The 13,718-nt window shown below is 39.3% G+C and overlaps 1 protein-coding gene and 1 pseudogene across 2 annotated transcripts in view; one reads left to right on the forward strand and one right to left on the reverse strand.

Annotated features, from left to right (window-relative positions):
• The window catches only part of MAP3K3 (mitogen-activated protein kinase kinase kinase 3), a 60,400-nt gene that overhangs the window by 23,852 nt on the left and 22,830 nt on the right, over window positions 1-13,718 (forward strand). The window contains exons 4-5 of one of the 2 annotated variants that reach the window (XM_086687690.1): window positions 3,886-3,985; window positions 8,272-8,385. In XM_086687690.1, the coding sequence (XP_086543816.1) occupies window positions 3,886-3,985; window positions 8,272-8,385 (214 nt within the window). Of the gene's footprint in view, window positions 1-3,885; window positions 3,986-5,767; window positions 6,006-8,271; window positions 8,386-13,718 lie in introns of those variants that run through there. The other variant, XM_025927485.2, reaches the window with a different exon arrangement.
• LOC147574472 (U6 spliceosomal RNA) lies at window positions 10,443-10,539 on the reverse strand (annotated as a pseudogene).

The following is a 13,718-nucleotide window of genomic DNA, read 5'->3' on the forward strand; positions in this document are numbered from 1 at the left end:
CAGTAGCAGAGAAGTTGAATTGTCACTTGATTGTTGCTGCTTTTCACACTTCTGACTTGACTGGGTTTTGGAAGGATTGCCAAACTCAGACTGGCAGAGAGTTTTCAGAAGTAGATACAAAATCAAAAGCTCAATTGTGTTGGAGCCTAATTATGTGGTTACGCTCTCCTGAATTCCTGTTCCCAAAGTGGTATGTAGTTACAGTGAGCAGACTTACACTGAGAAAGTGTATGTGTTTAGTTTCAGAGAAGCTGCCAGATCGAAACCACAAATATTTAAGGTGGTCAGGTAGGAATGGCCTTTCAAAGCCTGAACAGCAGAGTGTTGGTATCAAGATTTCGAAAACTGTGCATTCTCTTTTTATGGAGCTGTTTTCAGGAGCCATTGCATTTCACTGTTTGTGTACTATGTGTGGAATTGAGGACTTTTAAGTTGGTACGGGGAAGCCAAGTTGCAGCTGCACTATGCCAGACAGCTCTGGTTTCATGTGTTTTATGTCTTAGGATTTTATAGAGAATATGATTGTGGGCTTTCTTTACTTTTTGCAGGGAATATGGATAGTATATATCTAAATGTTGTAGGCCCTTAGAGAATTAGAATGTACAGAAAAGAGGGAAGAAATAGTCTTTTTCCATTCACCTATGCTAAGTATCCATTCTGTTTCCCTTTGCTTTGGAAGGGTAGGGATCCGGCTCCTAACGCTTTTACCTTTTAGCCCCAGGAGGGCAGAAGAGGACTGTAGATTCAAACTCCTTCCCTTGGAAAGCTTCCCTGTCTGGACACTGGTGAGAGTGGTTGTCACAGGTGTTAGTCCCCTCTTTGAAGCATTGGCTAAAAATGCCTACCACTCAGGGTGATGGCGGCAGCTTCGATCTTACCAACGCTGATAGTCCTGGTTTCTGATCTTGACTTTGGGGCTGCTTTTGAGGTTTTGAATGGCTTGTTGCCAGGCAAAATGCAGGAGAATTTATCTGAGCCTGATCCTTTTCTAATGGTGTGCTAGGGACATACGAATGGTCTCCTGGTATTTTTTTCAGGAAGACTGGCCCCTGTTGCTGAGATGCTGACGAAGGAGGTATGATTTGCTATTAGGAATTAATGGAAAGCCATTCTCTCAAAAGTCTCCAGAAAATGTCCATATCTAGATAACCCATATCTAGATAGCATTACACAGTATCATTCCTTGGCACAGTTGGTTTGAGGGAAAAAAAATACAAGGATTACAGTATGAATGGATTCCCAGGTGGGATATGAACTAATATATTCAATATAATTTCCAAAAATGAAAGGTGGTGATGGATAAAGGAAAAGTTATGGAGAAATTATCTTCCTGGGATGTTAGGCTTTGTGTGAAGGATAGACTGGTTGATAGAAGTATGCTATTAAGGTTGTCCAAAAGAACTTTCTTTGTTGTCCAGTATAGTAACCACTGGTCACATTGCCTTGTGGCTAGTGAGACTGAGGAACCAGTATAAAATTTAATTTTTTTTTTTTAATTTTTTTTTCCACGTTTTTATTTATTTTTTGGGGACAGAGAGAGACAGAGCATGAACGGGGGAGGGGCAGAGAGAGAGGGAGACACAGAATCGGAAACAGGCTCCAGGCTCTGAGCCATCAGCCCAGAGCCTGACGCGGGGCTCGAACTCACGGACCGCGAGATCGTGACCTGGCTGAAGTTGGACGCTTAACCGACTGCGCCACCCAGGCACCCCTAAAATTTAATTTTAATCAATTTGAATTTAACCAGCTGCATGTGGCTAGTGGCTACCACATTGAATAGTACAGTTCTAGGATGATGGAAGCTTTTATGCTGCCTACTTATTTGTGCCAGCCTGGCACAGAAGAACATTAAAGAAATTATCTGGTCAGATTCCATTAAAATCCAGTAGCTTAGATCCCTCTGTCCTGTGGTTTATTGCTTCTTACTCTGGTTATACCACTTCCCACTCTGGAGGAGCAGAGAAGATGTAAAAAAACCACACACTTCTCAGCATGAGGAGGGCAAGAACTGTAGAGGCTCCATGGCTGAATACTGCTACTCTATCAAGCACTAGTCATATTTCGTCCAGTCTAGGCTACTAAGAGATGAAGGTGGTTTTGATATATATTTTCCCCCATCACATTAAGCATAAATTCATGTGTTTATTAGTCATTCATAACTCTTTGAATTGTCATAATATCCTTGTCTATGTTTCTGTTGGGTTGTTTGTCTTACTGATTTTGCATGGATTATTTTTCCACGTTTGATATTTCTTAACTTTGTTGAGGGCTGATCATTTTGCTATCAGAAGTTTAAATTTTTGTTGTTAAATCTGCCTTCTTCCTCCTTGTCTTCTGTATTTTATATAATGCTTAGGAAGACCTTCTCCACTCCAATATTTTTTAATCCTATGCATTCCTCTGTGTGTGTGTGTGTGTGTGTGTATACACACACACACACACACACACACACACACACACACACACACATAGAGAGAGGGAGAGAGAGAATATATGAGTTACTTTCTGATATTCTCTTGTTTTCACTTATCTCATTGTTTATTTTTATCTTAAGTATTTAAGTTGTAATGTATTGGGTTGGACCCATATGGCCGCTTTTGTACATCAAAAATTGTTGACTACCAGCAGCATACAAAGGTAGAGAGAATGTTATACTGAACCCTTCTGAACCTGTAACCCAGATTTGATATTACCAATATTTTGTCAATTTTTTGTATATTTCATTCTTCTGTTTCATTCATTTTGTATGTTTAATCTGTCCCCAGTTTTAAATTTTGCTGTGATGTTTAATTGACAGATTCTTTTAACACATCTTTGAACAAGTTCTTACTCTACTCTGTATTTATAGACATTGTTTTTTGGGGGCACCTGGGTGGCTCTGTTGGTTAAGCGTCCGACTTCGGCTCAGGTCATGATCTCACGGTTCGTGAGTTCGAACCTTGCATCGGGCTCTGTGCTGACAGCTTGGAGCCTGGAGCCTGCTTCAGATTCTGTGACTCCCTCTCTCTCTGCCCCTGCCCTGCTCGCACTCTGTTTCTCTCTCAAAAATAAATAAAACGTTTTTTAAAAAGTTGTTTTTTGAACTGACCTAATGAGTTTCTCTAGAAAAGTGTCAATATCAACACTACTTATATGATCATATGTGTCACTTGTTAAAAAAAACTTAGGCATGTAACCAACTCAAGGGGAATTCTTTTGACTCTTAGGTAGGAAATCTCAATTCTGAAGATAATCAGCATTGAGATTCCTCTGGCATCAGCCTTGGATAAGACCTTTCAGGTCCTGGAGTTGAGTCATTTAGGAGTTAAGACCATGTTTTCAGGACCACTGCTCCAGTCTCCAGGTTTTCTTCCTAACAAGAGTGTTTAGAACCTAATGTTTAAATCCAGATGTCCTGCTTTTTTCTTTTTTTAAGTTTATTTATTTATTTTTGAGAGAGACAGAGAGCATAAGCAGAGGAGGGGCAGAGAGAGAGGGACAGAGGATCCTAAGCAGGCTCCATACTGACAGCAGAGAGCCTAATGCAGGGCTCGAACTCACGAACCGTGAGATCATGACCTGAGCCAAATTCGGATATGTAACTGACTGAGCCACCCAAGCGCCCCAGGTGTCCTGCTTGGATACTAAACTGTCATTTATAGAAAGATCTGAGCTGAAATGGTAGAACAATTATTGGGACTGAGCAATGTTTGTGATGCTCAGGAGAAAGGTAAAAAAAATAAATAAAGTAGGTAAGAGAAGAAAAGAAAAAATAGAAAGTCAAACTGTATGAAGGAGAAAAAGAGAATCCTATGTTTAAAAGAACAGGAAGATATTCAGAAGTCCTAGCTTTCCAAATCTGACTTTTAAAATATACAATTAACGATGCTTCCTATTCCTTTTCAGAATTATAGCATTCAGCCGGCCTGTTAGATATGAAGATGTGGAACACAAGGTGACAACAGTGTTTGGGCAGCCTCTTGATCTTCATTACATGAATAATGAGGTAAGAAAGTAGATGGATGGTATGGAGACAAGATGGGGTGACAGCTGACTACCTTTTTCTTTCTCCTTAACTGAGGATATTTTAGTTTGTTCCTCTAATATCATCTGCAGGTTTTCCTTTTCTGGAGCCTCTTTCCTTAATTTCAATAATTCTGGGATTTCTGGTTTTTGCTACATGGGGGATTCCATAGCTACTTCCATTCAGTGGTGGTAGCTCTAATACTCCATGGTGGGAACAGGTATGGTACTGGGGCCAGGATGTATATTGTCTCTGTTATGTTTTGTAGCTTATCTTTTTCTTTCCAGCACAACCTTAACAAGAAGCAGAGGTTTAGGAGGGGCTGGAGAGGTGTGGAAAACTGGTGGGTAGTTCCTCTATTGACAATCATAAATACTGGACTCTTCTCTCAAAGTTTAACTCCCAAGTGTAGTTTATTTCCAAAGTTAGCACCTACTCAAGTGATTTCTTTAACTCTTCTTCGTCCTGTCCCCTGCCCTTCCTTCCAGTTCTTATTTTTTCATACTTTGAATGTCACCCAGGAAGGGATTCTTCTGAGTGTCAGTTACTTGGCTGCTTTTCCAAGAAAGGTACTAGAGGCTACAGTCTGCTTGGGCTGATGCTTTGCATTAGTCTGAGAGGCAGTGTGTTGGTGCCTAGTAAAAAGTGTGCATCTTGAGGGAATTGAATTGGGGGACAAGACAAGAAAGCTGGGCAACATCCTGGCTCTTTGAGAATTGGGTCCTTACTGTGTAGTTTTGTTTTATTGGTTAAAGAGTTAAGAATCTCCTCCATAAAGCAACCCAAGTGTCCATCCATCCATCAATAGATGAATGGATGAAGAAGATATGGTATATATAGAGAGAGTGAAATATTACTCAGCCATAAAAAAGATGAGATCTTACCATTTGCAACAACATGGAGGGACCTAGAGGGTGTTATGCTAAGTGAAATAAGTGAGACAGAGAAAGACAAATACCATATGATTTCACTTATAGATAGAATCTAAAACAAAACAAATGAATAAATAAATGAAAAACAGAAACAGACCCATAAATACAGGGAACAAACTGATGGTTATCAGAGGGGAGAGGTAGGCAAAATGTGTAAAGGGGGTGAGAGATACAAGCTTCCAGTTATGGAATGAGAAGTCATGGGGATAAAAGGTACAGCAGAGGGGATATAATGGTATTGCAGTAGCGTTATATGGCAACAGATGGTAGCTACATTTGTGGTGAGCACAGTATAACATACAGACTTGTTAAATCAGTGTGTTGTACACCTGAAACTAATGTGACATTATGTGTCAACTATACTTTAAAAAATAAAAGCAAAAAACCTTCAGCTGGAGAAAAAAGGAATTTCTTCCATAATTTGGGGCTGACATCTATAGGGGCTGAGATTTGTTGGCTAAAACCCCCCAATCCCCTTTTATACAAAATATACAACTACAATTGGATATGTTGCCCAATAGCTAACAAAAATAAGACTGTCTGATCTCTTGTTTTTTTGTGACAAATTTTAGAAATACAGCAGATTTGGAAAAGAAACCACTAGCTCTATAGTTAATAAGTAATGCAGATGAACTTTTAAAAATTGCAGCTCAAGCTTCAGTCACTGCATAGAAAGCAAGGCTGGAGTCTGCCAGCTAATCAGCATTAAAGAAGGTATTCTTTAGTGAGGAAAGACTTTTCTGAATGATTTAGTGCTCATTTCTCTTTCCATTAAGAATTCCACATGTCCCAAAATCCATTTTCAAATTCTTTGGGCAATAAAGTGGCTTCCCAGAATGTTAGTCGTTCCTTTATTTAAATATTTATGCAGATGTTAATTCTAAAGCCAAACATAATTAGTAGTTAGTAATTATTTTAGATGATGCATGTCTTTCCATGCTCTGCTAATGTGAATGACCGAGAATTGACTAGTTTACATTTTATTAATTTAAAAATCCCTCAACCTTTTTCTTTTCTTTGCCCTCTAAACCTTGCCACGTCAGGATTTGAGAACCACATGTGAGAAATCGGTTGGTATTTTATTTTATGTTTACTTATGTTTTTAATAGCTTTATTGAGGTACAATTTACCCACCATAACATTTACCCTTTTAAGCTGTACAATTCAGTGGTTTTTAATATATGTACAGAGTTGTATAACCAACACTACTATCTACTCCAGATACCCCAAAGAAAAGGCCTGTATCCATTAGCAGTCACTTCCTATCCCCTCCTCTCCCTAGCACCTGGCAGGCAAACACAAACCTACTTTCTGTCTCTTTGGATTTGCCTGTTCTGAACATTTCATATACATGGAATCATATAACATGTGGCCTTTTGTGTTTGGCTTCTTGCACTTAGCATAATGTTTTCAAGATAATAATATTCCATTGAATGGATAAACCACATTTTGTGTATCCATCTGGATACTGGAATTGTTTTCACTTTTTTGACCATGATGAGTAATGCTGCCATAAACATCTGTGTACACATTTTCATATGCACATATTTTTTTCAGTTCTCTGGAGTATATACCAAGGAGTAGAACTGTTGTCTTACGGTAACTCTATGTTATCGTTTTGAGAAACTGTCCATCCTTCCCATATCCACTGTACCATTTTACATTCCTACCAGCAGCATAGGAAAGTTATAATTTCCCTATGTCCTCATCAAGACTTGTTACTTTTTGGGTTTTTGCATATCTGTTTTTTAAATTATAGCCATCCTAGTAGGTACGAAGTGGTATCTCATTGTGGTTTTAATTTGCATTTCCCTAATGACTAATGACATGGAGTGTCTTTTTGGTGCTTATTGGCCATTTGTCTGTCTTCTTTGGGCGATGTCTATTCAAATCTTTTGTCCATTGGAAGAATTGGATTCTTTGTCCTCTTGAGTTGTAAGAGTTCTATATATATTCTGGATACTAGACCCATATCATACTTTTGCACAATTGTAGTTTGTTTGTTTGTTTAAGTTAAAGCCTACTCCAGTTATTTCTTTATCTCTCTCCACCTCCCACAACAGTTCTTGTTTATTCATACTTTGAATGTTACAGGAAGGAATTCTTTTACGATGTGATAAGATTTGCAAAATTTTCTCCCATTCCATGAGTTGTCTTGAAATTTTATTTTATTTTATTATTTATTTATTTATTTTAAGCAATCTCTGCTCCCCACATGGGGCTCAAACTCACAACCCCAAGATCATGAGTTGCATGATCTTTTGACTGAGCCAGCCAGGTGCCCCTTGAAATTTTATTTTAAATACTGTTCTTGCTCTTTGTTTTCTCCTGGCCTAGAATTTAGTGTTGCCATCTCCTTTTATTATAAAATGGGAACTGAAGAAATGAATTGGACTTTTGCTTGATTTTGTGTTTGCCACAAACGTGTAAGATCTGACATTTGCTGGGTCCTAGGCAAAGTGTACTTTTCCATTTTTTAATACTAAGTACTCATAGTGTCCTCTGCATTTAACAGCAAGTGAGACTTATCCATACCCTCAAGGGCGATCTCTTTAATACTTCAGGGGAATGAAAACAGAGGAGATTGTTTCTGAGTTCTAGTCACTGGTTTTTATCTTTAAACGTTAAGATATTAAACTCTGTTATGTGGCCTAAATTCGTGTTCTTATTTGAGTAACAGTTTTCATCCTCTGCCTATCCCCCTCCTCCTCCTATGCCTTCTCTGCTTGTTGTGTTAATTGCAGCACAGGCTAAGGTGAGATATTTAATTAATGTGGGAAGAAATATGGGGCTTTAACTGTTTAGGATTTGATGCTTTGGAGAAAAGAGTATTTTTAGAGAGGAAGCTCTTCTCAGAAAGTATCTTGAAACAAACTACTGATGTGTTGCACAGCATGGATAAACTCAGAAACATTAAGCAAAAGAAGTAGATACAAAAGACTATGAACTGAATTGAACATGTATGAATTAATAGGATTCCATTTATGTGAAGTATCCAAAAGAGGTAAATCTACAGAGACAGAATAGATTCATGGTTGCCTGGGGCTACCGGTGGGAAGAGGGAGTGACTGTAAATGGGCACAAGATCTTTTTGAAACAATGGAAATGTTTTAAAATTGAATTATGATGATGGTTGCACAACTTTGTAACTTTACTAAAAATTATTGAATTGTACACTAAGGAAAAGAAAAAATACCTAGATGGTTTGAATTAATTTTACGACCCCATACTATCCAATTAGATTGTTTTCATTCAGGTATTTTTTTTTTAATTTAGCCTGTTTCTAAACTAAAGACATATTTTATATGATTCCCTTTTTCTGTGTCTGTGTCCCAGCTTTCCATCCTGCTGAAGAACCAAGATGATCTTGATAAAGCAATTGACATATTAGACAGAAGCTCAAGCATGAAAAGCCTTAGGATATTGCTGCTGTCCCAAGACAGAAACCATGTAAGTAGCCCCTTTGATGACCTGGCGGCTGGACAGAGGGCAAAACTTGCTGTTCTTTAAGAGTTCACCTGGTTTCCTTGACAGAATTTTGTATTCCTCAGCTGCTGCTAAAGCAAGCAAGCACATACGTGGAGCCCAGCACAGCCCACTGTGCCAGTGGCCAGATAGCAGTTTGCATGTGATTTCACTGTGAAGTCAAGTCACCTGTGTTAAAGTTGCAGCTAAAGGTTACTTGGCTTGTGGCATGGGAGGAAGGAAAACATTTATGATTAAAGAGAAAATTATTTTTCTCTATATTTATGTTATTTCCATTTGATTTGGACCCTAACAAGAGAGATTTGATGAGGGTGAAGGTGCTTAGCGAAGGCTGCTAGGGATTTGAGACTATCCTGTAGACCTACTCTTACAACCCCTCAGCAACCGTGCCTGTCTCTTGAGATACATGTAGGAAACAAGCTTTTCCTTCTTTTCAATGGCAGAAAGGCCATGGAGTGGAGGGCCTCTTGTAACTTACCAGCCACTACCTTACCAAATGGCAGGCGATCTGCAGAGGCCGTCAGAAGTGAAGGATTATCCCTTGTTAACTTCTGTAAAAGGTCCCTGGGGGCCTACATTTCACAAGAATGATTGCAATCTGTGTGTCTTCTAATCACTGATTCCTGTGCCAGTTTTCTTGAGATGCATGTTCCTAAAGGTTTCTTGGCACTCTTTCCCTTCCCTTTGCTCGAAGACAGCCAGCTGTGACATACCTTCATAAACACACCATACCAGGACGGAGTTTAGGTGGAATGGTGCTCATGCCGACCATTTATTTTTAAAAAGATGTATTGATATTGGGCTGTCCTACTGATTAGGGGGGAGCACAAGAGAATGCAGTTAGGAGGCCTTAGGAGGGGGAAGGGCAGAGAGAGAGGGAAAGAGAGAATCCCAAGCAGGCTCCACGCTCAGCAAAGAGCCCAACATGGGGCTCAGTCTCACAACTGAGATCATGACCTGAGTCCAAATCGAGAGTTGGACACTTAGCCAAATGAGCCACCCAGGTGCCCCAAGAAGACATTTTCTAATATTACCGAAGTGTCCTTGTGATTGAGGATGGTCTTCTCTGTCTTTTTTCTGGCTTTGTGTTGGAAAGTATTCTGAAATGAAATATATCCTTTATTATTTTATTTTTCTGTTCAAGTTACTCACCTCCTCTTTATAGGCTTTATTTCTTTCATAGGATCCTATCATAGGATCTAAATTTAGCCTAGCACCCAGGGCTTATCACTATCTACCCTTGCTTTCAACTCCCCAGTCTCATCTTTCCACATTCTTCAGCATACTCTCCCCTTTCTACAGTTCTTACTTTTTGCTCTTTCCCAGACCGTGGCTATTTTTAGTATCTGGCTTGATTTACCTGCTACAGTTTGGTCAGTGTTTTTGCCTGAGCCATCTTGATTACTTTCTGTTCTTTTAGTCATTGGATATAATTTGTATACTTGTTTATAAGTTGCTTACTAATTCCCCTCTAGTTGTTGCATATTTGTACATGTTATCCCAAAAGATTATTAAGGTCCTTGAGAACAGGAGCTGTGACTTAATGTTTTGGAACCCTTCCCCACCCATCCTCTTAAGAAAACACAGTGAATGCTTCTTGATTATTAGCAGAAGTCAGGCAGAAATCATATTCAGCAAATCTTCTATATGGAAGAAGCTAGAATCGGGGTTTGGTTTAATGATGTGATTGCTTGACTGGGAGCTAGCACACTTGATCATGATCCCTCCATTCCCATGATGAGAAGGTATAGACAACTCGATCCTTACATCTACTTTCCCATCCATTAAGGGGTGTACATGGCTGCAGAGACTGACACAACACTGTGAGCTGCCTGAAAGACGACCATCTGAGCTCTGATACCCAAGGCATTGCGTTGCATTAGATGTTGCATAAAATAAATGCCACATTGATGCCTCTCTTTCTTTCTTTCTTCTTTCTTTCTTTCTTTCTTTCTTTCTTTCTTTCTTTCTTTCTTTCCTTCCTTCCTTCCTTCCTTCCTTCCTTCCTTCCTTCCTTCCTTCTTTTTATGGAACACTTCATGAATTTGCATGTCATCCGTATACATGCTAATTTTTGTATTATTCCAGTTTTAGTATTTGTGCTGCCAGAGCAAGCACTGATGCCTCCCCTTCTAAGGACCTATATTTTAAAAAATTACTATAAAGTCAGTATAACTTTTTTATAAAGTTTAAAAAAGAGAGAACTATCCTATGTAATCCTATCAGTATGACACATTGATTGATATTTACATGTGCCCCTGTAGTTTTTGAGCATATGTGTACATACTTCAAATGTTGTCATGGTAGTCATATAATTTTCTCAATTATTTTTTCACTTAATATTGTCACGCACATTTTTCTATGTTAATATGCAATCTTCATAATTATAATTTATAAGGGTTCATAATTCCCTTGAGTGGATATACTATAATAACCATTTTTGTTACTGTCAAGTCATTTAAGCTTTTTTTTTTTTTTTTTTTTTTTTTTGCATTTATAAAGATTTACATTTAAGACTAGCAGTGGTAATGGTGGTGATAAAACCTTTCTTTGGGAGCTTCCTCAGCTAGACCTCAGACTTCTTAATAAACACAAGTATCATGATCCAGATTTGCTATGTGCTCAGGAATCCCACCTCCAGAACAGTGCTTCTCTAAGCATCTATGATGCAATGTCAGTTTTGTTCTGATTTCTAGTCTGTCATGCATCAGTTCCTTTTAAAACACAAAAACTGAAAAATGAAATGGAAAAGGAAACCAGTGACATACAAAATACAAGACCACAGTTTTTATTATTAGATTCAATAGACAGAAAGTCAGTCTGCCAAATTGCTGTAAAAGTCTGTACAGAGTTATTCTCCGTTTCTGTATTTACCTCGTTGAGGACTGTTATACCACGGCTTGTGGCCTGGTGCCAGCCTACAGATCATACTTTGGTATGCTGCTCCAGGATACCATAGCACCCTGCCTGCCTCATCTCTTGCTGGCAACTCTCAGCCACTTCGTTTCTCTACTGAGTTTATTTTCTTTTTAGCAAGCGATTGCCTCATCCACCTATTGTTATCACTTATACCTTTACTTCCCTTCTTATTCCTGTTTCTAAATGTGTGGTCTCAAAAAATAAATAAATAAATAAATGAATGAATGAATGAATGAATGAATGTGTGGTCTCTTCTCTCTGAATTCCTTTTCTGCTGATCCTTCTATGACAACTTCTAATCTTTCCTCTGCCTTTACCCTTCACCAAGGTGTATATCATACCCCTCCCACCTCACCTGTCCAAGGCCATGTCTTAGGCTTCAATATTGTTCTTACCTGAGAACTCCTGGATTTTGGTCATCACAGAGTCTGAAGAGCCTCTCTCTAGCCTTACTTTCTCCTGCCCTTTTAAGAAACTTCATCATCTCCTTCAGTAGTTCTTGCCACATTAGGCCTGTGCCTGGAACCATCACCTCTTAGATTATTGCTATTACAGACTTCTCTAAACATGTGTGCATCTGTTAGTTTATCTTTCCTCTCTTGATCTTATAACTTCCTAGACCCAGCTTTTCTACTCTCTTAAAGTAATCTCAAGCTTAACATTCTTTTTTTTTTATAAGAAGGTTTTTTATAATTTTTATTTTTTATTTTTTTGAGAGAGAAAGAGAGCAAGCAAGTAAGCATGGGGCGGGGGGGCGGGGGGAAGAGAGGGAGGGAGGGAGAATCCTAAGCAGGTTCCACGCCCAGCACAGAGCCCAACACAGGGATCAATCTCACGAACATGAGATCATGACCTGAGCTGATATCAAGAGTCGGACACTTAACCGACTAAGCCACTTCAAGCTTAATGTTCTTTTGTCACTTATATCCGAATATGATAAAAACTAAATACCCAGCCACCTTAAACTGAGTATGGCATTTTATTTTATTACCTCAGATTCTCCCTGACAAAAGTAAACTTTTAATCTTCTCTTCCAAATGTTGCCCAGTTCCCAAATATCCCATCGAGTTTGATGCTATCTTGTCTGCTATTTAAGTTCAAAATATCAAGGACAATGTAAAGAGTAATCCATTCTTTTTTGTCTTACTAAAATAATGGGGCAAGTGCAAGAAGACAGGATCAAAGTTGTTGAGTGGCATAGCTTCAGTCTGGTCCCTGTTTAAAAAGTGTGTAAGTGCTTTTGTCTCTCATTGATTCTTGCAACTTTGAGGGGTCCAGGGCAGGTATCTGTTCTTGCCAGTCTAAACCTGGGGAGACTGAGACAGAGTGACTTGCCTGAGGTGAAGCAGTAAATGGTGACAGAGCTGGTCTAGAATCCAGATGTTCTGTGTAGTTCAGTACCTGTCAGTTACCATCCAGGATGGGGATCTTAGAATTATTGTAGTCCTTGGGAAACCTCCTCCAGGTTCCTCCGCAGTTTGTTAGAAACAGAACAGAAAATATAACATTGCCCATGGGGAGAAGTTGTGAGATGTTATGTCACTCTCTTCCCCACAGCTCAGAGGGCAACCGAACTAGAATAGGTCTAAGGGAAGATGAAATTTTCAAGGGGTTGAAAATTCACTTTTATATATGAATAGCTTAAAAAGCCTGGAACTCTTTAGTCTGGAAAGGCAGCCTAAGCATATACGTAATCAGAATCTACGAAGCACTGAAGAGTAGGGATAATGAAAACACAGATTTAGTCACCTTGTCCTGGTTTGGATGAACCCCTTAAATATCGGGGGGAATATTTGGTGCAAAGTCTCTTGTTGCCACCCTTGAGACAGAGGCCTGGTGAGATCCAGGTGCCGTTTCTCACTTGATGCTCCTGCGAACCAAACTGACGCAACCACACACACACACACCCCTTCCCCCTGCATAGTTGAGCCTACTTGTTCACTTTGTCTCATACCACCAGATCTCTTAGCAAGGTAATTTGTGAATCCACTTTTGTGACCTTCTTTTCTGCTGATTTTCTAGCTTCCAGTCACTGCAATCTTTATGAAATTGGTTCCCTGGTAATTTTTCATGTCATTTGTATCAACCAGACACACTGCTACCTGCAGAGTCCTTCAGTGAGGCACGGGGTAGGCAAATGCCACCTTCTGTTTGCTGTCTTTAGAACGTTCTGCTGGCCACCCACTCTATACCCGTGGGCTCTGCTTTCACTCCATTGCTGTCCCCTTTTGGTTTTCCTAGTCCCACCTTCCTCCTTCCTCTCTTTCCCACTTCTCTGTCTTGTTCAAGGTTCCCTGAATCCTTGCATGAACCTCATTTTTGTTTACAATGCCATTGCCTTTTATCCCCTTAAATCAGGGTTTTCAAAATTGACTGAA

Source organism: Puma concolor, chromosome E1, assembly GCF_028749965.1.
Source record: "Puma concolor isolate L17-30 chromosome E1, mPumCon1.1.hap2, whole genome shotgun sequence".
NCBI lineage: Eukaryota > Metazoa > Chordata > Mammalia > Carnivora > Felidae > Puma > Puma concolor.